The sequence below is a fragment of the Podarcis muralis genome, chromosome 8 (assembly GCF_964188315.1).
Source record: "Podarcis muralis chromosome 8, rPodMur119.hap1.1, whole genome shotgun sequence".
Classification (NCBI taxonomy): Eukaryota; Metazoa; Chordata; class Lepidosauria; order Squamata; family Lacertidae; genus Podarcis; species Podarcis muralis.
The window spans coordinates 45,714,834-45,736,166 of record NC_135662.1 but is presented as its reverse complement, the minus strand read 5'-3'; the positions used below and the strand labels follow the sequence as shown (position 1 = coordinate 45,736,166).

General features: G+C 36.6%; 1 protein-coding gene across 2 annotated transcripts in view; it reads left to right on the top strand.

Moving 5' to 3' along the window:
• MIB1 (MIB E3 ubiquitin protein ligase 1) overlaps positions 1-21,333 on the top strand; it is a 42,497-nt gene that overhangs the window by 9,214 nt on the left and 11,950 nt on the right. For both annotated transcript variants that reach the window (XM_028737200.2, XM_028737199.2), the window contains exons 5-14: positions 50-116; positions 827-1,031; positions 1,352-1,535; positions 2,902-3,046; positions 4,711-4,844; positions 5,730-5,837; positions 6,848-7,045; positions 9,089-9,240; positions 18,977-19,109; positions 20,718-20,804. In XM_028737200.2, the coding sequence (XP_028593033.1) occupies positions 50-116; positions 827-1,031; positions 1,352-1,535; positions 2,902-3,046; positions 4,711-4,844; positions 5,730-5,837; positions 6,848-7,045; positions 9,089-9,240; positions 18,977-19,109; positions 20,718-20,804 (1,413 nt within the window). The remainder of the gene's footprint in view (positions 1-49; positions 117-826; positions 1,032-1,351; positions 1,536-2,901; positions 3,047-4,710; positions 4,845-5,729; positions 5,838-6,847; positions 7,046-9,088; positions 9,241-18,976; positions 19,110-20,717; positions 20,805-21,333) is intronic.

The following is a 21,333-nucleotide window of genomic DNA, read 5'->3' as shown; positions in this document are numbered from 1 at the left end:
CTTAAAGCTAAAGATCTGTGTCTCTGTCTCTGCATTTGTTTTATTTTAGTCAGACCTTAAATGTGTTCAGGATGCGAAAGGAGGGTCCTTCTACAGAGACCACTGTCCTGTGCTTGGTGAGTTAAATGTAACATAATTTGAATTTTGCTCTGTGATTTATTTCGACTCAAGTCTTTGTGTTGTATCCAATACTGGAGCTCCAGCGATGCAGTGGAATTCTGTGCGTGCAATGGAATGTCTCCTCTGGCTTCCCACATATCCTCAAAAACATGAGCTATGAAGCTGTGGTTGAGTGGACCCCCTTCCACAGATTTAGAGTTGGGATTGGGGTGAAGAGGAGAAACAGAAATCCCATTGTACCAGTGGAACCCTGCTGGTGCAGCATTCGATACAACCCTGTGTGTGTGCATATCCTAGTAGGGAATTGACACCACTCAAGGTAAAAATACTTTTTTGTCTAGTATTTATCATAGTTAACAGTTCCTAGCTGTGTGCTACTTCTGTTAGCTGTAATGGTGATACTATTATCTATATTGCTTAGTGAGTTGACTTCTACATACATTTCACCGCTTGCTGGTTATACTACCTCTTCTCCTTGCCCTGCTCCCTCCCAAATCTCCTTTGCAGGGTTGTGAGGGAGCTCCCAGATTTACTGGGTGGACAAGAGAGAGAAGGGGAGGGAATTCTGCTCTGCCAAGGTTAAATCATTGCACTACCAGAATGATAACCTTAGCACTACAACGGATCCAGTTGGTAGTTTTGTTATTTGCAAAAGTGAATGAGGATTCCTAAACATTACCTTGTCTTTTTAAAATTCTAACTTTAGGTGAACAAAACGGTAACCGAAATCCTGGTGGACTGCAGATCGGTGATCTAGTAAACATTGATCTTGACTTGGAGATTGTTCAGTCTTTGCAGCATGGCCACGGAGGATGGACTGATGGAATGTTTGAAACTTTAACTACTACTGGCACAGTTTGTGGCATAGATGAAGATCATGACATTGTTGTTCAGTATCCAAGTGGCAATAGGTACATTCTGCCATTATTTCTTGCCTGGAATACTTAATGGGAATCAGCCTTGGGAGTCAGTTATCAAATTGAATTAGCATGTGGGGCCAGTAATTTATTACAGAAATGTGACTACATTAATCCTTTTCATTTTACTTTAAACATTTGAGGGATACTCTTAAACTAGTAGATACAACCATGGAGACGTATTGGATTCTTGCAAAATCAACCAGTTGTAGACTGGCAGATGTGGGTTAAGATTGGTTAGTAATGTAGCTATATAGTTAATATAAACACTAAACACTTCATCATAATGTTTCATGGCCATTGATACTTTTCAGGTGGACTTTTAACCCTGCTGTTCTCACCAAAGCCAACGTTGTCCGAAGTGGAGATGCTGCTCAAGGTGCTGAAGGCGGTACCTCACAATTTCAAGTGGGTGATCTTGTCCAAGTTTGTTATGACCTAGAAAGAATTAAGCTGCTTCAAAGAGGACACGGCGAATGGGCTGAAGCAATGCTTCCTGTAAGTTTAAGCTAAGTCTGGTTTCTTCTAAATGAGGAACCGTTCAATGCTGAAGGGAAACCTTTCGTTTTTGTGCTAATAGAGTGGTGCAAAAACCCTTATACATTCTTGCTGTGGCAGTTGGGCAGAAATCTGTGCACCAGTACAGATGTTGGCTCATGTACACAATTGGCTGGTGTCAATTGTGCCATTATATCAGTGTCAGGATGCTGGTGTCCACTCATGTCTTGTGGTGCTGGTATAGGAATTCCTAGTATAATGCTATAATTCTGTCTCTTAAAGCTTGGAAATAGAAGAATTTGATAGTGAAATGTTAGTCTTGTTGATTTAATGAAGTATCATGTGAAGAGGACTTGTCATTTCCCTCTTTCAGGACAATTGTTCTAGTTGTTCTTTTACAACCACAGCTTATCCCAGAAAATAATTAATTTCTGTTAACACCTTCAATGAGATTTTATGGATATTTGTGATACCCTTTGAAATAAAAGTGTGGCAGGTCTTTTTCCTATGCAAATTGAGACCACCATCCCCATATAATTGGCTCAATGGAAGGAGAATACAGAATGTGTCTTCTGCTGGATGTATTTTCAAGTTATTTACTTACATTTGCCATTGTGCTGCGAGTAAGTGACAAGTTGGTGGGAAAGCATGTCCTTTTTTTAGAGGAGCACCGACAGTTGTCATTCTCATTCTCTGGCCTCTCCCATTTATTAAGTTTATGCTAAGGATTGGATAACTATACAATGCTGTAACTATTGATTTTCTTAGAATTTATTAATTTTCTGGCTCTAAGGAAACAAAAAATTCCAACAGGAGGCGCTTGAATAGCTATAATGGTCTGGAAGATGTAGGACCACATAAGTAACACCTGGAATTATTGGAAAATAAAATGTCTTTCTGAACATAACAGAAATTAACTAGATTTTAATTTAATGATGATCTATTCTGCACATTTCTAGCTTTCATCTTTGCTTATTGTTACAATTCAAGCAATGGTGGTGCCTATTCCCACATGGTACCATCAAAGTTTTGGACTATAACTCCCATCAGCCGCAAACAGCATGGCCAGAAGTCAGAGATGATGGGAGTTGTAGGGGGTTTTTTTGCTTTTGTTTTAAAAACTCAGTTTCAATTAATTTCATGAGTCTACTACCCTAAGTTAGTCATGTTCATTAATTTCAGTGCATCTACTCTGAGTTCGGCTTGCATTAGATACAACTCATAGTCCAAACCTTCTGGAAGACAGTAGACTGGGGGAGGCTAGGGTATATACAGTTTGATTGAAAATATAGTATGGGATGTGACAATCTGTACTTACAAAGCTGTAACATAATAAATGTGTTTGACTATCTTGTCTTCAATGTAGACTTTAGGTAAAGTTGGAAGGGTCCAGCAGATCTATTCAGATAGTGACTTAAAAGTAGAGGTTTGTGGAACTTCTTGGACATACAATCCAGCTGCTGTGTCAAAGGTAGCATCAGCAGGCTCCGCTATAAGCAATGCATCTGGGGGTAAGTTAGAAAGTTAGTGTCTACACGATGTGAAATTATGAAAGGTGTGTGATCTAAGAGAAAAATATTTAATGAAAGTACCACATTAACTTTCAGGGAAATAAAATTTTCTTAATGTAAAACAGTTCTGTCAATTATTCTTTTTCCAGATAAGAGTGGAAGGATAATTGGGTGCTTTTACTTTATACATGAATTGATTTTAGAAGATGCTTTTGTTGTATGGTGTTCTAACTTGCTTCAGAAGAATAAAAAAGCAGGTTGTGAATATAAATAACATGCCTCCTTAGAAAAAGCCCTATTGAAGTCAGTGGGGTTTACTTGCAGGTAATCGTTTGTAGGACTGCAACCTTACTAGGTCAGATGCAGCTAAAATGTTCCATCAGTAGTAAGCACTAGACAGTCCACAAGATGGTGCAAGAAAGCTTGTAGGCAATTTCAGTGGAAGTAATTCCTTGCATGTTCTCAGTCAGGCTAATTGAAGGCCAACAAACTGAAATTTAATCCTGGTAAGACAAATACTGTGGGTGAACCACTGGCAGCTCAGACAAGTCAGGTGCCATTTCATGTCTCAGCTGCCCTCGGCTATACACCTGTTTCTAAACTCTCACAGTCTGCTCAACTTTAGGTTCCTTTAGAACCTTCCTTTTCTTTTCTTTGGGGAGTAGAAGTGAATGCTGTCCAGAGAAAAGAATAGAGAAATCCATAATTTTAGAGTTAAGTGGGAGGAAACATACTGTGCTGCTGTCCAGCCACACCTAAAGGTAGGAGCCAAAGGCACAATTCTCTGCCTTTGCCATTCATTCTGAACACTCAATGAAATGAGTGTTATCTCTATTTCCTCAACATTGTAAGTCATGGAATCTCACAGGGCTATATGCATTTTTAAATGTACAGTCCTATAGTTCTGTATGCCATATGAATACCCTCAATATGTAGAAGTGCTGCTGTATTGTTTGCTGGCCATGTTTTATTTCTATTTTTTTTTAAAGATATTTATTAAAGTTTCAAAATGTTACAAAAATAAGAAAAAGAAAAAAGAAAATACAAAGTACAAAATAAATAAATAAAAACAGTTAAAAACAAATCAATCTTTCCATATCTTGCCTTTCGTTTGCTTGTTTCCCTGGCCTCCTCACACCTCCCTTTTTTGTATTCCAGTTCAATTAGTTAATTCAGCAAATCCTTTCCCTCTTTGTTTATCTTAATCCTTTATCTTAATATATTATAGCTTTAGATTATCACCTGTTAACAATCCATTTTTACATATTCCTTTATAACATTGCTGCTAACAAACACTTAACTTCATTACGACATCATTCTAACATTCATTTATTTTGCAGTATTTCTGTAAATAGTCTTTAAATTTATTCCAATCTTCTTCCACCGACTCTTCTCCCTGGTCCATGTTTTACTTCTAAATGGATAGGCACTTGACTCACCCAAGTTCACTATTGGAGGGAATGATTCTTAATATTTAAGTTATGAAGTGATGGATCTGTTTTTGCTGCTGTTTTTCTGGAGCAAATTGCAACATTGTTTTAGATAGATAATTTGTTTGGTTTACGTAAGAGTGTTTTTGAGTTATACATTGACGTTCATTCAAGTGCAACACAACATTCAGATATTGTGATTTGTATTAAAATAAATTGTTATAATATTCACAGAGCGATTGTCCCAGTTATTGAAGAAACTGTTTGAAACTCAAGAATCTGGGGATCTTAATGAAGAGCTGGTTAAAGCTGCTGCTAATGGAGATGTAGCCAAAGTGGAAGATTTGCTTAAGAGACCAGATGTGGATGTGAGTACTTCATGTTTTAACTGCTAATGCAAAAAGATACTTCCAATTCTTTTCTAGATTTTTTTTTTAAAATGGCACTTCTCAGTGGTCAAAACAAAGATAGGCCTTCCTTTCATGATCTTTGCAGTTAGAGCTATAATGGCATTGAATGAAAGGAAGAAGTTTAATTGTACAGCGCTTAAAAGGGAAAATCAGTCCAACTCTGGTGTTCTTCAGCTTGTTGCTTTCATTAGATACCTGTACACTGTATTGTTGTCAAAAGCTTTTTTATATTGTTTCAACTTACCCAGAAGAGGAAGCTTTATCCTGAAATATTTGTTATAATTACCCCTTCAAGTAGCTAGGATTTGGGTGGAATGCCCTGGTTCATTCAAGAGAAGAAATAGGGAATGATGACATGTAGCCTTTACCTGATTGTCTTGCTTTGGATTTCCCTGTATCATGGGGTCTGCAGATACACTGATAAGCATTTAAAATGTCTTGAAAAAGTAGTTGTATTGGTACTGTTTAAATAGATAATAATTTGTCAGAATTTGATCCGAGCTAGCCAAATGACTTTAAGGATGATCAGTGACACCCCATTCCATAATCCTTTGGAATTTTTAAAATTTTAATTTAAATCTTAAATTCTTTAGTAGATTTAAAGGTCTTTATAGTGCATTACTTTAGCTAAGCTGGTAAGTGAAAGAGATACTGGAATTTGAAGAGACAATTCATCAAATGACAAGTATTAAAATGTGTTCAATACATTTTTTGTAAAGTATGTTAGATTATTTAATTGTCATTCAATATTGAATTTGTTCTCTAGATAGTTTGGTGCAGTTCTTGAGCATATGTATGCTGTATTTGTAAGCTGCCTTGACTTGATTTATCATGTATTTCCAGGTGAATGGGCAGTGTGCAGGACACACAGCTATGCAAGCTGCTAGTCAGAATGGGCATGTTGATATTTTGAAATTGCTTCTGAAGCAGAATGTGGATGTAGAAGCTGAGGTATTTAAATCTTTAATTTGTCAACTAAATGCTACTAATAGAAGTCACTTAGTGTTACATAATGATTTTAAACTTTCAGATCAGTCATTTATAAATGTTTCTGGCTAAGGAATATTTTTACTTTTTATGATTCCTTCTTTTATTGCAGTCTGTTTAATTTGATTGTTTCCAGTCTTTTTAAGCAAACACCATAGCCTTGAGGCATCTTAAAAGACCAACAGACATATTAATAAACTTTTGTGGACTACTGTCCACTTCATCTGATGTATTCAGTATTATCCTGAGTTGCAGGTATGTACATATATGCCTGTACCTTGGGGAGAGGATTGTAAACAGTGAGGTCAGAAGGAAATGAAATGCAGAAAAATACAAATTGTGATAATTACATAGTTTAGCAGTGGCCATTCAAGAGATGAGACATCCATATTGTGATAGGGACTGCGCTTTCAAGTGAAGAGGCACGAAACCTGTGTTGTGCAGCTTGTGCTACCTTCCTAAACCATAGAATTCTGCCCTAGTCTTTGCATTGTAGCTTCACTAGACTATTACATGGAATAGTTGTACATTTTAACAGCAAAATAACTGGTGTGATGCATAAGTAGTGCAATTTGTGTTGTTTACATCTTGCCAAAATGTCACATGGACTGTACTTTATACAGTATTCTCATTTATTCTTTCTCTAATTGTTAGGATAATTGTGATGTTTTATGCCATTGCAGCATTTTGCTTTGTGGCTATTTATTTATTTAATGAAATATTTATAAACCTCTCTTTCAAAAGAAATATATAGGCAGCATACAACTTGTACAATATAATAAAAACAGTAAAAGTATCCATAAAACATAAATAAAACATCAGTAGATATTGGTTGGTTCAATAACAAAATTCATGTTGTGAAGGCCTGTATAAGACAGGTTTGCTATTGGTATAGAAAGTGCTTAATCAGGAGCCAGAGTTATTGTCCGGAGCAAGAGTAATATGACTAATTCCACTGAATGTTGATCATTTAGGACAAAGATGGAGACAGGGCTGTTCACCATGCAGCTTTTGGTGATGAAGGAGCTGTAATAGAAGTTTTGCACAGAGGCAGTGCAGATCTCAATGCTCGCAATAAACGTAGACAGACACCACTTCATATTGCTGTTAATAAAGGTCATCTCCAAGTAGTAAAGACACTACTGGACTTTGGTTGCCACCCCAGCCTCCAGGTAATTTAAGCTCCTGTTTATTATTTGTTTTGATACAATAAAATGTATGGAAACGTGGAGTTTTTGAATGTACATAAATAACATAAAAGTTATAAAATGGGATCTGCCTCCAAATTTCCATATAATTGTTAGATTTGAGCAGTTTTTCTTGCTGTATGCATTGATATGTACCGTATTTTTTGCTCTATAAGACGCACCAGACCACAAGACGCACCTAGTTTTTGGAGGAGGAAAACAAGAAAAAAAATATTCTGAATTTCAGAAGCCAGAACAGCAAGAGGGATCGCTGCGCAGTGGAAGCAGCAATTCCTCTTGCTGTTTTGGCTTCTGGGATAGCTGTGCAGCCTGCATTTGCTCCATAAGACGCACACACATTTCCCCTTACTTTTTAGGAGGGAAAAAATGAGTCTTATAGAGCAAAAAATACGGTATATGGAAATATATGCAATTATGACCTTAAACATGCATTATAACATTGATTATGCAATCATAACCTTGATTTGTTGCCATTATTTCTTCGATTTGACTTGAACATGTTACTATCAGTTCAGTTGTTGATCTTCTGTGGTGTTTAATAGTTTAGATCATAGGCAGACAACTTTTGTAATCTCTGGGATCTTCTGCTATTGATTGAAACAGTATGTCTCAGATTTTCAATGAAGTTGGTTTCATCTGACAGTAAGGGCTTCATCGTTAATAGAGTGCATGTATGTTCAGGGATAGCATGATGTGTTGATGTATTACATTGCAAGATGTTATCTAGAGATCTGGAGTGCAATGGTGCAATCTGGAGTGCAATCATATCGGTATACTGATGGCATCCAACGCTCTCCCATCAGATGCCAGGAAGGCAGTGGAAACTCTTAGTCAATGTTGAGAGGCTGTAATGAACTGGATGAGGGTGAACAAGCTGATCTGAAAATGGGTGTTCAACCTCTTCTGGATGGAATAGGTATCACCTTATCAGGTTTACAGTCTGGGGACACTTCCATTCACAGCTGTGCTCCTGCAGGCCAGTTTATGGCTGTAGCGAAGCATGCTTTGGTATATGCTTTGGTTATGTCGACATTGGACTATTTCAACACACTATACAAGAGGTGTCCTTTAAATAGTGTGTGGAAACTACACTTAGTATTTACAGATACTACAGATACAATTTCCAAACAAATGACAAAATAACTATTGGAATTCCTCAAACATAGATGGAAATGTATTAGACATTTTCATCATACCTGCTGTTCTTTAAATATATGGTTGGTCTCTACTTACATGTTTTATATACAGTGGAACCTTGGTTCTTGAACTGCTTAGTTGATGAACAAATTGGCTCCCAAACACTGCAAACCTGGAAGTAAGTGCTCTGGTTTGCAAACGTTTTTCAGAAGCCGAACGTCTGACGCATCTTCCGCTTGAGTGCAGAAAGCTTCAGCAGCCAATCAAAAGCCACACCTTGGTTGTCAAATGGTTTCAAGAGTTGAATGGTCTCCCAGAACAGATTAAGTTCAAGAACCAAGGTTCCATTATAATTTATGCTGCTATTCAGATGAACCTTACAAAGAAACAGTAAGCATAAATTAAAATTGTAGAATGAAGCAGCAAAAAGAAGCTACAAAGGGGAAAAGTTATATTGAAAGTTGTATTTCTCCTCTCCTCAGGGCAAGATAGGTATTGAGTAGCCTACTGGAATAGTTTAGGAGAAGGAGAGACCACTTCAGCTGAAATATAGGGAGCTAGATGATGGACAGCTCTCCAGTCTTTTCTATTTTTTCCTCCTCCCCTCAGGGCATGATAGTCCTTAGATAGCCCAGTGGTGGTTATTGGAGTGGGGAAAGCAACCTCAGCTGAAACATGGGGATTAAAAGATCATAGTATTTTATCAAAAGTTACATTTTGCATTGATCAAGTTAACATTCGTGTTTTTATATTCTGTATACAGTAAATGTAATCTTTATATAACACAAATTACTAAATGTAACTTTTGCATCAGACGTTTTCTCTACAAATATGCAGTATAAGCAGGAATTAACTAATGCCTATTTTTAGGATTCTGAGGGTGACACGCCCCTTCATGATGCAATAAGTAAAAAACGTGATGACATCTTGGCCGTACTTTTAGAAGCTGGAGCAGACGTTACTATTACAAATAACAATGGATTTAATGCTCTCCATCATGCTGCACTAAGAGGAAATCCAAGGTACAGTAAACATTTGTTAGTTCCTAAAGTTCATCAAGGAAAAAAAAAATAGATTTCATTGTGGGAAAGACTATACATTTGTACATTATGGCTTTTCTGTTGCTAAGTGGTTTAAATGTTCCCAGCAGCCCAAGTGAGCATTGCAGAACTGTTTTTGGGAGTCGAGTGGACTCCCGGAACGAATTAAGTTCGAGAACCAAGGTTCCACTGTAATATATGCTGCTATTCAGACACAATGCAGGGCCTGTGTACACATGTGCAGTTTATATTATGACATGTTTCATATGTAACTGTATTTGTATTTCCATCCCACCTCAATCCTTTATTTTTATCCTGTGTTGTTAACTGCTGCCCATGTTTATCTGATTGCCACCATAATTCCTTCCTTTTGGACTCTGATAATAACCATCATGTGGGGCTGTTTAGGCTACCACTACATGGCTATATTATTGTGTTGAGAATGAAATTGTATTCTCATTGCTTAATTCAGGTAACTGAATAAGTCGAGAAGTGATATATTTGAGGTATGCTGATAGAAACCATGAAGAGGATTGATATAGAAGAGCCTTGGAATGAAATAGCTAGTAACTGATGTATCAAAACCATGACACTGGTCCTCATTAGAAATAAAGGCACATTTCCCAAGTATTAGAGTTGCATAAGAAAATGCTTCCCAGCACCTCATTCCTCCACTACTCTCTGCTGCCATAATTCTGCAGCTCTCAGAAGGCTGTAGGTACCCTGTCATTTACAGTGCCGCCTGTTGGTAGATGCCACTGCAAACTAGTGTGAAGACAGCCTAAGAAAAATATATACTAGAAGAGATTATATGGGATCTGCACTGTGCAAAACAGCATTTGGAAACTTTTATAGTTTTGGATGGCCTGCTGCCCTGCTCTTGAGCAGGAGATTCTATGCCCCTATATGGCGGCTGGTGATAGAACTACAAAGAGACTTTCCTCTGCATATCCTAACACCTGAAAAGGTCAGTAAGGATGGAGGTTGGCATAAAGAAAGGCCCTTAGTTGAGCTTTAAACACTAATATGAGCACCTTGAATTGGGTGCCTGTAAATGAAATGGCAGCCACTGCAGCAGTTTTAAAACAGAGGTTAAAAGACTTCTAAATAGAACCCCAGCCAGTAATCTGCTGCATTTTGGACCTATTGAAGTTTCTGAATTGTCTTCAAGGACAGCCCCAAATTGAGTGCATTGCAATAGTCCACGAGTTACTGTAACTAAATAATTACACTAGCAAGATCCTTATATCATCAGTTATGTACGCACTGAGTTTTATGCACATAGACCCTGTAAAAATGTCATGCTTACATAATGGGACCAGAGTTGGGACAGTTGGACCCAGTGGGCAAGAAATAATTCAGGACATCTTGCTTGCCATAGACAATCTCTGCATCTGTGTGGTGCAGCCCTCATTTTTTATTTAAAAAATATTATCCATTTGTGTATGACTTGTGTATGTATGTGTGTGCGCTACTGTTCAGAGAAAATGAAAGCAATATTTTAACTATGTTGCACGAACTCACAACAATGTATTTCAATAGAAACAATTAGTTCATCTCTCCCATTCTAATTTGGGTCCTATAATTGTACCCTAAAAGGTGATGTTTAAATAAATGCCAAGGTCCTGGCATTTAATATTTTTCTATAAATCTTAGCATTTCTTACAAGTATAGCTTCGCTTTGCATGCTGGTTCGTGGAGAAGAGATTGTAGCTGCTTTGCTCCTCCTCCGGTTTTCTTTCTGCTGTGAATTTAGGCATTGTTTGTCTTAGCTCCAGACAAGTCATGAGCTGTAACAAAGTTTATTGAAGGTTTGCAGCTTGTGATTTGTCAAGAAAGAGAAACTATGAGCCTGGTTTCAGATGACATGTTAAACCAAACCACATTTTAGTTCACAGCACCAGCATGACTGGATAGAAAAGCAAAGCAGCTGCAGTCTTCGCGTCATGTGCTAAGTCATTGTCTTAGTATTATGTGCAAACCAGGTCATAGTTAATTTAAAAGTGAATGCTCTTCATGTCTGCTCAGAACTTAAACTCATTAAGCTCAATGGGATTTATTTCCAGAAAGATGTACTTAAGTTTACAGTGTACTTAGGTTTGCTTAATTTGTTCCCGTTGCTTACACAATTACTTTTTATCTGGACACCGATTGCTTTCCTAAAGCTTTAGTAAAAGCTATTCTACTTCCCTTGTACTTCTAGTCATGTGATAACTATAAAATTAGACTGCTTTCAATGCTTTCCCCTACTCTTCTTTGAATTTATTAACAAGCTTATCAACTCAGTCTTAGATCCTACTGCTTCAGCCCTGGAGTAATGCCATTAGTTACTTTCTCCAAACTATGACTTGATCTATAATAGTTGCATGTTAACCGTATCAATTTGATCTAATTTAATAGGATAGTTTTTGATCCCATAATGCCCTTGTGAAAGAGGACTACTATCACAGATTCATCTCATCTTAAACTTTTATAGTGGTGCTAGTGGTGCTTGATATCTGTATTGGCCCTTTGGTGTTGAAAAAACACTCTAGTTTCATTTTCATCTTTGTTGATTTTTGTAGAACACAATAGAAAAGAGGTCTTAGTGAATGCTTGCTACTCTTTAAACTTAATTTGAGTTGTACAAAGATAGTATTAAAATAGAGGAATTGTAGCACAAATATATTTACATGTATTTTGCATTTATTTTCTAAGAACTGACATACATTTACTCTTTTTTTAAAAAAAAAAACAGTGACATAAAGCAAGAGAAACTGTTAACCTCAAATTCATATTGATATACAATAAGAATGTGCGGATGAGACACAATTTCCAATATTGTGGATTTTGGTTTGGAAGTGAGGTCCCTACTATATGTTTGCCAGGAATAGATGCTGGTGGTCAGTTTTTGATAGTTTGTTTGCATTCATGTGCTTGACTGCTTTTAAAAAGCCTTCTTTTTCTTGAATATTTTCTTATTTCCATTATTAACATATCTTGTTGATGAAAGCATTTGTCCTGTAGTGATCAATACATAGCTACAGCTGGTTGAAGGGGACCAAATCCATTAAACAAGTGATTTGGTTCCATTTTACCAGCTTTAGCAAAGCATTGAAGTTTAAGAGGCATACAATTGTTTCCATGTTGTGTTCATTAAAGTGTTATTGTGTGAAGAATACAAGATCTGCATGCAATATATATTCCTTTACAATTTTCCAAAGTTTCCCCAAATGGCTCATCTTTCTATAATAAAAAGTTCAAAAAAGTGAAACTCCAAATGTTAAACAATAGGAGAAAACACTTTCGTGGCTTTCAATAGTTGGTTTCGTTCTCTTTGTATGCTTTTTGTGATCGTAACTTCTAATCATAATGGAAGATTCATAAAAGAAGATTTTAAGTCATGGCCTTAAAATTGAATGTTCTTGTGAATGTTGAACTATTTAATACTAGTAATGTGTTTCTCTTGGCTATCGGGTATCATATTTATCTCCCAAGGGGATTACTTCAGTTAAAGAGAATACTATTTTTATATTAGTTTGCTACTGCCACATTTAATTACAGCAGCTGTTGACAGAGAACTGATTACGGGAAGGTGAAGAAGGAGCAATGTTAGCTTGCTAGTGGTGTTTGACAAATGCTTCTATAGTTGTACTTTGGAACAACCTTGGTTCATATTTCTGTGTTCTATAAGGCCTTTTCTGTAGTAATGTTCATTCAATCTAGAAAACTTTGTGTGTGTGTGTGTGTTTGTTTGTGTTTTACATAAACAGTTCTTACCTCTCCTGTTGTTTCAATTATCATAATACATAACCCTTGATATCAGAGTTAAAAGTGCATACACTTTTGATTTTGAAGAAATGTCAGTACATGCAGTAAATCAATATGATATTTAAAGGCTTACATTGAGCCAATTGAAAGGAAGGGTAATATTCAACTTATATATTAATAATGCATACATTAAATGTATCCTGCCAGCTTTGTTGCAAAGTGCCCTGGTGGTGATGAGATTTCTGTAAATATGCACTCATTCCTTGTTATTAAATATAGAAACGGCACATATTTGGCTTAAACCTTGAGCAGCAATAAAACTGGTATCTATTTTTATCAGTTATATGGAAACTGTTGTACAGGTCCAGCTGCTCGAGTGTTCTTTTGGATGGCAATAGTTTCATGTACTGGCTATATCAGGATAAAAAGTGACCATGGAAAGAAGCATGGTAGCATTTGATAATGTCAGCATCTGTTATCCTTGTCAGTCAAATGGTTGAGATGTTTGAATTACAACTGTGTCAGCAGATGTCCAGAGTTCATCTTGTGCTTAGCTAGAATTCAACAGCTGACCTAAGTGATGGGGATGGCATTATAGTGTGGCTATGTTCTAAGAGAAACAAGACTTTACCGAGTTCTATGCGATTTTTATCTAAGGTTTGTTTTGCTGCTTGTTTACAATACTGGTGCAGGAAAAGGTGCAAAGTCTGACTCATGTTAATGCTCAATTTTAAGAATGTGAGCCTTCAAAAGTTAATCTTTAATTTGTTGCTCAGGTGCCCTATTTCTAGAAATGAGCAGTTCTTCATAGAATAAGCAAGGTTTGATTCCTTTGCTGCTAGTGAATTCTGCTCTTAGATTATAAATTGGTTGATTATAGTGTTAGTTATAATACCAGCGTTGCTTTACAAACTATCTTTAAATATTGGTTGCTGGCTAAAACAAAATATGCTTGCAACATACACAAAAACCATAACTTTCAATTTCAAATCTACATAATGAGAAACATTCACATCTTTAATATAATCCAAATTTGAAAACTTTTGATATTTTTAACATTACTTCATTTAGTAACAGCTAGAATTTGATTTTGAGAATCTGTACTACTTATGAATTGTTTGAAATGTTAATATGAGCTGAATTAATATATGGATTATGAATGTTTCTTTAAGGCTTCAGCTCTTGTTTTTTCAGTTTTTACCTGGTTCTTGCAAGTAATAGTTTAGGGGTAGAGCAAGCATTTCAGTTCTTAACTCTTCATCAAAAAACCTGTTTAACAAATAACAAGATAATTTCATATTTTGTGGTTCAAATTTTGCCTCATGATATTCAGATTTAATCTACCATCTTTAAATTTCTCAAAACTTTAATTAGCATTCTTCTGATATTTGAAAACAAGCCTTTGGGAACTAAAGACATCTGGTTGCTGACATATGAAAGCTTTACACATGAATTGAATGAGAATTTAGATATGGCTGCTTGCAGCATAAGCAAGTATATGGTGCCTTATGGCCCAGATGTCATTGTGCCATAATATCAAATCCACTTACCCTGAGTTTTCAGCTAAATAATGTTTTTTTAAAAAAGGTTATGACCCTCAATTGATTAGTAGTGATCTTCTCACTCCTACATGCTTACACAAGTGTCGTGTTTTTATTGTTTATTCTAGTGGTGTTGATTTTATTTTCTTAGGATAGATTTAGGACAGAAAATAAAGTGTCTGCTTCTACAACCAATATTGCTCTGACAATGAAGATATATGCAACACTTAGACAAATGTTAATGTTTCACAAATTGTACTACTATTCACCTGATCCTTTCACCCAAATACGACTAAAGTGGATTCCTCATTCTTTGATCAGCTTAGTTCAGTTTTCTTTTAGTTGTAGTTCATACCTGCCAAAAATACATACTTCTTTACATTCCATAATATTGTATCTGCATATGGGTACATAAAGAAGTATGTGCTCTGGACAGGTTTTAACAGCTGCTAATTGCCGGTTGAAACTGAAAACATTTTTTCTTTATCCTAAAGTGCAAAATAATTGTTCTCAATTAATTTCAGGAACTGGTTTTTCTTTTAATCTGCTGGTGAAGCTAAAATTCACAGTGTAGTTTACCTGCACAGTAGTTTAAAGCATATTAAAAGTCATTGTTTGTCTATGAGGATTTCAAGTACTTGTCTGGACTTCCATTGCTTCTTACTGTCAATTAAGCTTGCATATGAAGAATAATCTGCCTTCATCAAAAGTTGGCTGTACCAATTATATCCATGAAATGGGATGTTGTACTCCACTTTGAGTTTGGTTTGCTGGCTGTCTGCATCCATATTTAATTCTGTTCATTATAGAGGCTGAAGGCAATTATCCAAATGAAATGGAAATGATTTTCTTTGTAAAAAATCCCAATGCTAGTAGTTTGTTGTAGCTCCCACAATTTTTTTTATCGAGTTATTGAAGATGATGCTGAGTACAAAATTCAAAGCGGGTGACGGGAAATCTTTGGCCTATAGTTGGCTCTAGTTCACGCATTGTGAGCTGGTCCTTACTGAACATTTATAAAATAATTAAGTTCATTCAATAGTTCCTATATTTGCAATACAGAGTCATTTGCCAGCTTACCACATTTACTATATCAGATACATTGCAATATTTAGCCATCTAATTAATTCCATCTCTTTCTGTTGAATCTGTTAGTGTGGCATAGAAATTACAAGATCAGGTGGCAAAAACCTATAAAATTAGTTTGTGGGGTCAGCTATTTTTTAAGAGGTGAAATGTACAAATAACAGTTTTGAAAGGTGCTTAATTGCATTTGTGACATTGATTCGTGATCTGAACAAGGAAATAGGTTCTCATAAGTATTAATTTAGAGAAAAGCTTGAGTAAAACATCTAAATGGTAGTTAGGCAAGAGAAAAGCCATATATGTTCAATTTCTGCAGCCCATGACAAAAAGCTAGTGCAGCTGATAGAGAGCAAATCAGAGCCTAGCAGTAGCTAGCACAGTACTACAAGGAGGAACAGCAATGCAGCATAAGAATTATAACTTGCTTGTTTTCAGATTTGAACTGGATGTAATCATGCTTAAGAATAAAATACCTTTAATGTTCTCTCTTAGTAAAAGTGTTGTGCAGTTAATGCATTGCCATCCTTTTTCCTTACTATAATAAAATGGTCACAAAATGCTAGCTAGATGTGGTTTGAAAGGGAGAACAAAGTGATGCATGTCTCTAAAATTAATACTTTTAGAAATTGCTTAGATAGCAATGGATGCAATGTTCTAAAATATAGCTAAGGCAAGATTTCTTGTCAAACAGGTACCTGTCTATAGTTTTTAGGTTAAATAGGATTTTTCCAAATTTACAGATGCTTGATACTTAAACACACTGGCAATAAGTGTTACCTACAATAGAGATTAACAAAAACAATCTATTAAATGATACATGCAGACAGGACTTCTAATGCTCTGTTACCTGTAAGCTTATCATGCAGCATTTGCAGTTGGAAGAGAGTGACCTAGAGAGAGACATCAGCAGCAGCCATCTCATCTTGAGTGTTCACTCTATTCGCTGATTCAGCTCTTCATTATGTGGGAGGGGGAGCAGTGAGAAGGTGAAAGTGAATACATATTTCACTTTCTAAAATAGTTATATCTAAAACGTAAACAGGAATTTTAATGGGTATCTGCTATGTGGATGCGTGGAAACAAGTTCCTTGTGGCTGCAAGACTGAAAGTAAAATATCCAGGGTAAGGCTGCTAGGAAACCCAAAGCAGGACAAAGTCTTCTTGTTTGTCAGTTGAAAACAACGAAAAAAATGTTCACGAAATCTTAAAAATTAAGCATGCACCTGCATCCCCCCCCATAAAGTATTCCCCCCTTCCTTCACTTCAGATGTTGCACTTCGTCTCTCTTCTTCCTTGGGTTTCAGTTTCCAGCCAGATTTGTTGTAGCTATTTTCTGTCTTCAGATGTCGAATAGATGTTGTTAAGGTCAAGGCTCCCACATACATGCTATTTCGACTGGCTCTATTTGCCTCTCAGAGTGAGCGAGCAAAACTGTTTCAGCTTTATAGGCAGCTAAGCATTCAAAACATCCACTCCCAGGCAAACAGACTCTCTTCTGCCTCTCTCTTCCCTGACCATATTTAGTCAACCATTGCAAAAAATAGTATCTCGGCTGTTGGTTGCAGTTCCAGGGGCAGAGCGTGGCTCTATCTTTCTTTCTCTATTGATTGTTCATCCTGCAGTCCCAACAGTGCTCAGTCATTTGTGCTGATATGTTTTTAGCAATGTCAAATAAAGTGAGGTATTCTGTTTCTACTTAGGTTTTTCTAGATTTTTTTTTTATCTTGAATTCACAAGCCTCGAGCATCTGTGACTGTTTTGAGGCATTAGACATCAAAACGAGGGGAAAGATACTGAGAAAAAACTAAGGGATAAGCAGCATTTAAATGTAATGCCATTTTAGAAATACTTCTGTGTGTGAAAACAAATTAAAATTTGAAGAATTGAACCTAAATCTGTTAATAAGCAAGATGGAAAAACTGTGCTTAGTTTTATTTTAAAATCTTTCATAGTGCAAGGGCAGTTGAGTTTAGGAAATACTGCAGTATATCTTATGAATAGTGAAAACAGCAGACAAAACAATATATTAAACATGGCTAAAAAGATGGTATTTCCTATTCATCTGTTGATAAAATACCTTATTGCAAGCAATTGGTGGACTCCAATCAGATGGACCTCAAACAAGTAATTTCTATGCAGCATTCCTGTAATCACAGCTCTCCATTTATGGGAGGACTGCTGAAGGGAAGGATGGTAATTGCTATTGCAGGAAACTCCAACTTGCAGACATTCAGAAAAGGGGGTAGAGAGGATGTGGGGGACAGCATCCCTTATTAAATGTTTTAAAATACTTGAAAGGAATAATGTGTTGGAAATACAATATGTAAGTGCAATATAAAATAATTGACAAATAAGAATTATTTAACCTTAGCTATATCACAAGGACTCCCTGGTATTACCTGTACATGCCTTTTTCCATGTTGCAACCTGCAAATGTTAGATGGATGATAATTAGATAGATAATGGCCATTTTCTCTGGTGGCACCCCATGTTTGGATTCTCCTGCCTAGGTCCCTCCACTGTTTAAATATATTAATTAAATTAATTAAATATATGTAAGGTATAACACACATACATTTCCTTTCTGTACTCCCCTAGCAGCACCTTCTGTTCTAACCAAAGTACTAGGTTCCCTGTATGTTCTTGGGAAATTATCATAGTTTAAAGGCTGGGGAAATTTTCTAAAGAAAAAAGCAGTGGAGCACTGTTGCTGCCATAGAATCTTGTATCTGAATTCCATTCATATAAGTTAATAGGAAGAAAATATGTAGTGTCAGTCTAGCAGATTGAAGCACACCAGGTGGTACATGAGCTGCATGAACATCATTCCTGGATGTGAAGTAACTTAATCGCAGGGAAGAAGCTGAGATTGAGGGCAGGGTTGGAAGTAGACATTCTACATATGTACTTCTGTAAAAAAAGAAAGAAAGTCAGTATTTTCTTTCTTCAGGCAACCCCATATCACTGCATAATTAGGACATTGGTACAACATCACCTTCATGTTTCCTTCATGATAAACGTTGGGAAACAGTTTATAATTTATTACTTCTGGAATGTAATAATGTCCTTTTTGCATAGTTCTCATTGAGCTTGAAAGTTAGGATGAAAATGTAGTAAAATTCAAAGAATCTCACTAAAGTGATTAAAAATAACTTACTTAGAAAAGAATCTCAACAGATTTTGGGAGTATACGGATGCTAGAGTAGGCACAAAGAAAAACAGGAGTCCTTTTGCACGAATGAATTTCCATTATGGAAACCGGTGGAATGTTGCCCAAAATCTGCAGCTTGACCACTGGACCATTACAGGATAACGATACAGTACTTTATATTTTATTTCAGTGCAATGAGGGTGTTACTGTCTAAGCTCCCAAGACCATGGATTGTGGATGAGAAAAAAGATGATGGCTATACTGCCTTGCATTTGGCAGCACTTAATAATCATGTGGAAGTGGCAGAACTTTTGGTGCATCAGGTAAGGGTTGTTTTTTTTTTAAATATACTTTGGCAATATTTTTTTAAAAAGATATCTCCAAAACTTTTTTTCTATGCCAGTTTGCCTTTTAATGAGTTAGATCATTTGTACATGAGTATTTGTACAATGAGTATTGTCTACTCTGTCACTGACTTTCCATGGTGTCTGGAAAAGTTCTTTTATCATTGCCTGCTACTTGAGGCAACTGTGGAAATACCAGAAGTTGACTCTAGGACCTTTTGCATGCAAAGCATGTATTCTTCTAGTGAGCTGTGGCCCTGTCCATAATCCATGCAACACTGGTGTGTTTGTAGAGGTAGATCAGTGGAAAACCCACATATTCTGAGGGATCTGTTTTGCCAATTCTGATATGACAAAGTTACACTTTCTATGTTATGTTAGTGTATTTTACGATGACCCTGATTTTTAGTGATTAACATTCTTGTAAGAACACAAGAAGAGCCTGCTGGACCAGACCAATAACTCATTTAGTCCAGCATCCTGTTCTCACAGTGGCTGGCCAGATAGATGCCTGTGAGAAACCTGCAAGCAGGATTCAAACTCAAGAGCCCTCTCCCCTCCTGTGGCTTCTAGTAACTGCTATTGAGAAGCATTGCTGCCTCCAACTGTGGAGGCAGAGCATAGCCATCTTGGCTTGTAGCCCTTAATAGCCCTCTCATGTTTTTGTTTTGGATTTTTTGAATCCTCTTTCAAAGCCATCCAGGTTGGTAGCCATCACTGCATCCTGGGGAAGCGAGTTCCAGAGTTTAACTGTGTGCTGCGTGAAGAAGTACTTTCTTCTATCTGTCTTGAGTCTTCCACATTGAGCTTCATTGGATGTCCATGAGTTCTGTAATTATAAGAGAGGGGGGAAACTTTTATCTACCCACTTTCTCCAGGCCACTTTCTCCACTTTCTCTAAACTAAAAAGTCCAAAGTACTGCAACCTTTCTTCACAAGGAAGTTGCCCAATCCCCTTGATCATTTTGGTTACCTTTTTCTGAACCTTTTCTAACCCCTACAATATCCTTTTTGAGGTGAGGCTACAAGAACTGTATTCCAAATATGGTCACACCATAAATTTGTATAACTGCATAATAATGCTGGCAGTTTTAATTCCTTTACTAATGCATGGAATTTGCACTTTTCACAGCCGCCGCACACTAGCTAGCCTTGCAGGAAGAAAGGCTCCCCCACTCTATTTTACCAGCTAGCCCCAGTGTAGCTTAAGTTGCACATTTGGTAAGGTGCTCATTCAGAAGCAGCTGTCCTTATTGTAAGCAAGTGGGAAAGTTACCAACTGAATGTCTAATCTAGTAAGACATTTTGAGGGTTGTTACATTAATTCCATTTGCAAGTAGTGTTATGCTCTTATGTATAAATTGGGTTTTAAAGATGACTAATGGAAAGATCTAATGCGGTTTTCATGTCACATGATCAATATTTAATGTATGCTATTATAAATAGTTAGATATTCATTCGGTTTTAGCCTCATGAACTAATATGTAGATGAAATATTTTTTGGCTTTTGGGACCAAGAAAAGGTCCAGTTCAGGATTTCTTGTTGGTTTTAATGTTAATAAGTAACAACTGAAACATCTTTTTCAGGGCAATGCTAACCTGGATATCCAGAATGTAAATCAACAAACTGCACTGCACCTTGCTGTAGAGCGGCAGCACACCCAAATAGTGCGGGTAAGGTACCAATAGTAGACCATAAGGCAGTTTCTCAGACTGTAGGTTACAGTTGCACAATTGGGTGCTTTTTTCTTTTACCAGGCCACAAGCACACAATTCTTGTTGTGTGGACCCTGCAATATATATGCTTGCTCATTCTCTCTAGTATATATCATGCTTAAATTCTGTTCAAACACATACTGTCTGTTGCTGTATTAACATTAAAAAAATGAAATATACACTTGCTTTCGATATTCTCGCTAGTTCTATTGTAGATTGAAAAGTAGGGTACATTGATTGATTTGCACAACAACACTTCTGAATTATGCCTTGTGGCTGTCCCAGAGGATGATTCAGGAGCACACAAGCCCAAGGCTTGTTGTAGTTTTTTCCTATCATGCTAAGCTATGGTGTAGTGCAATGTCTGAGCTGAGCTTGTACTCCATACATTTTCACAGCAAACTTGTATTTTGCCTCCATTTTATCCCAACTATATTAATATTCCTGAATTTGGAAATAGGGAGGCATCAGAGGTGATGTCGGTCAA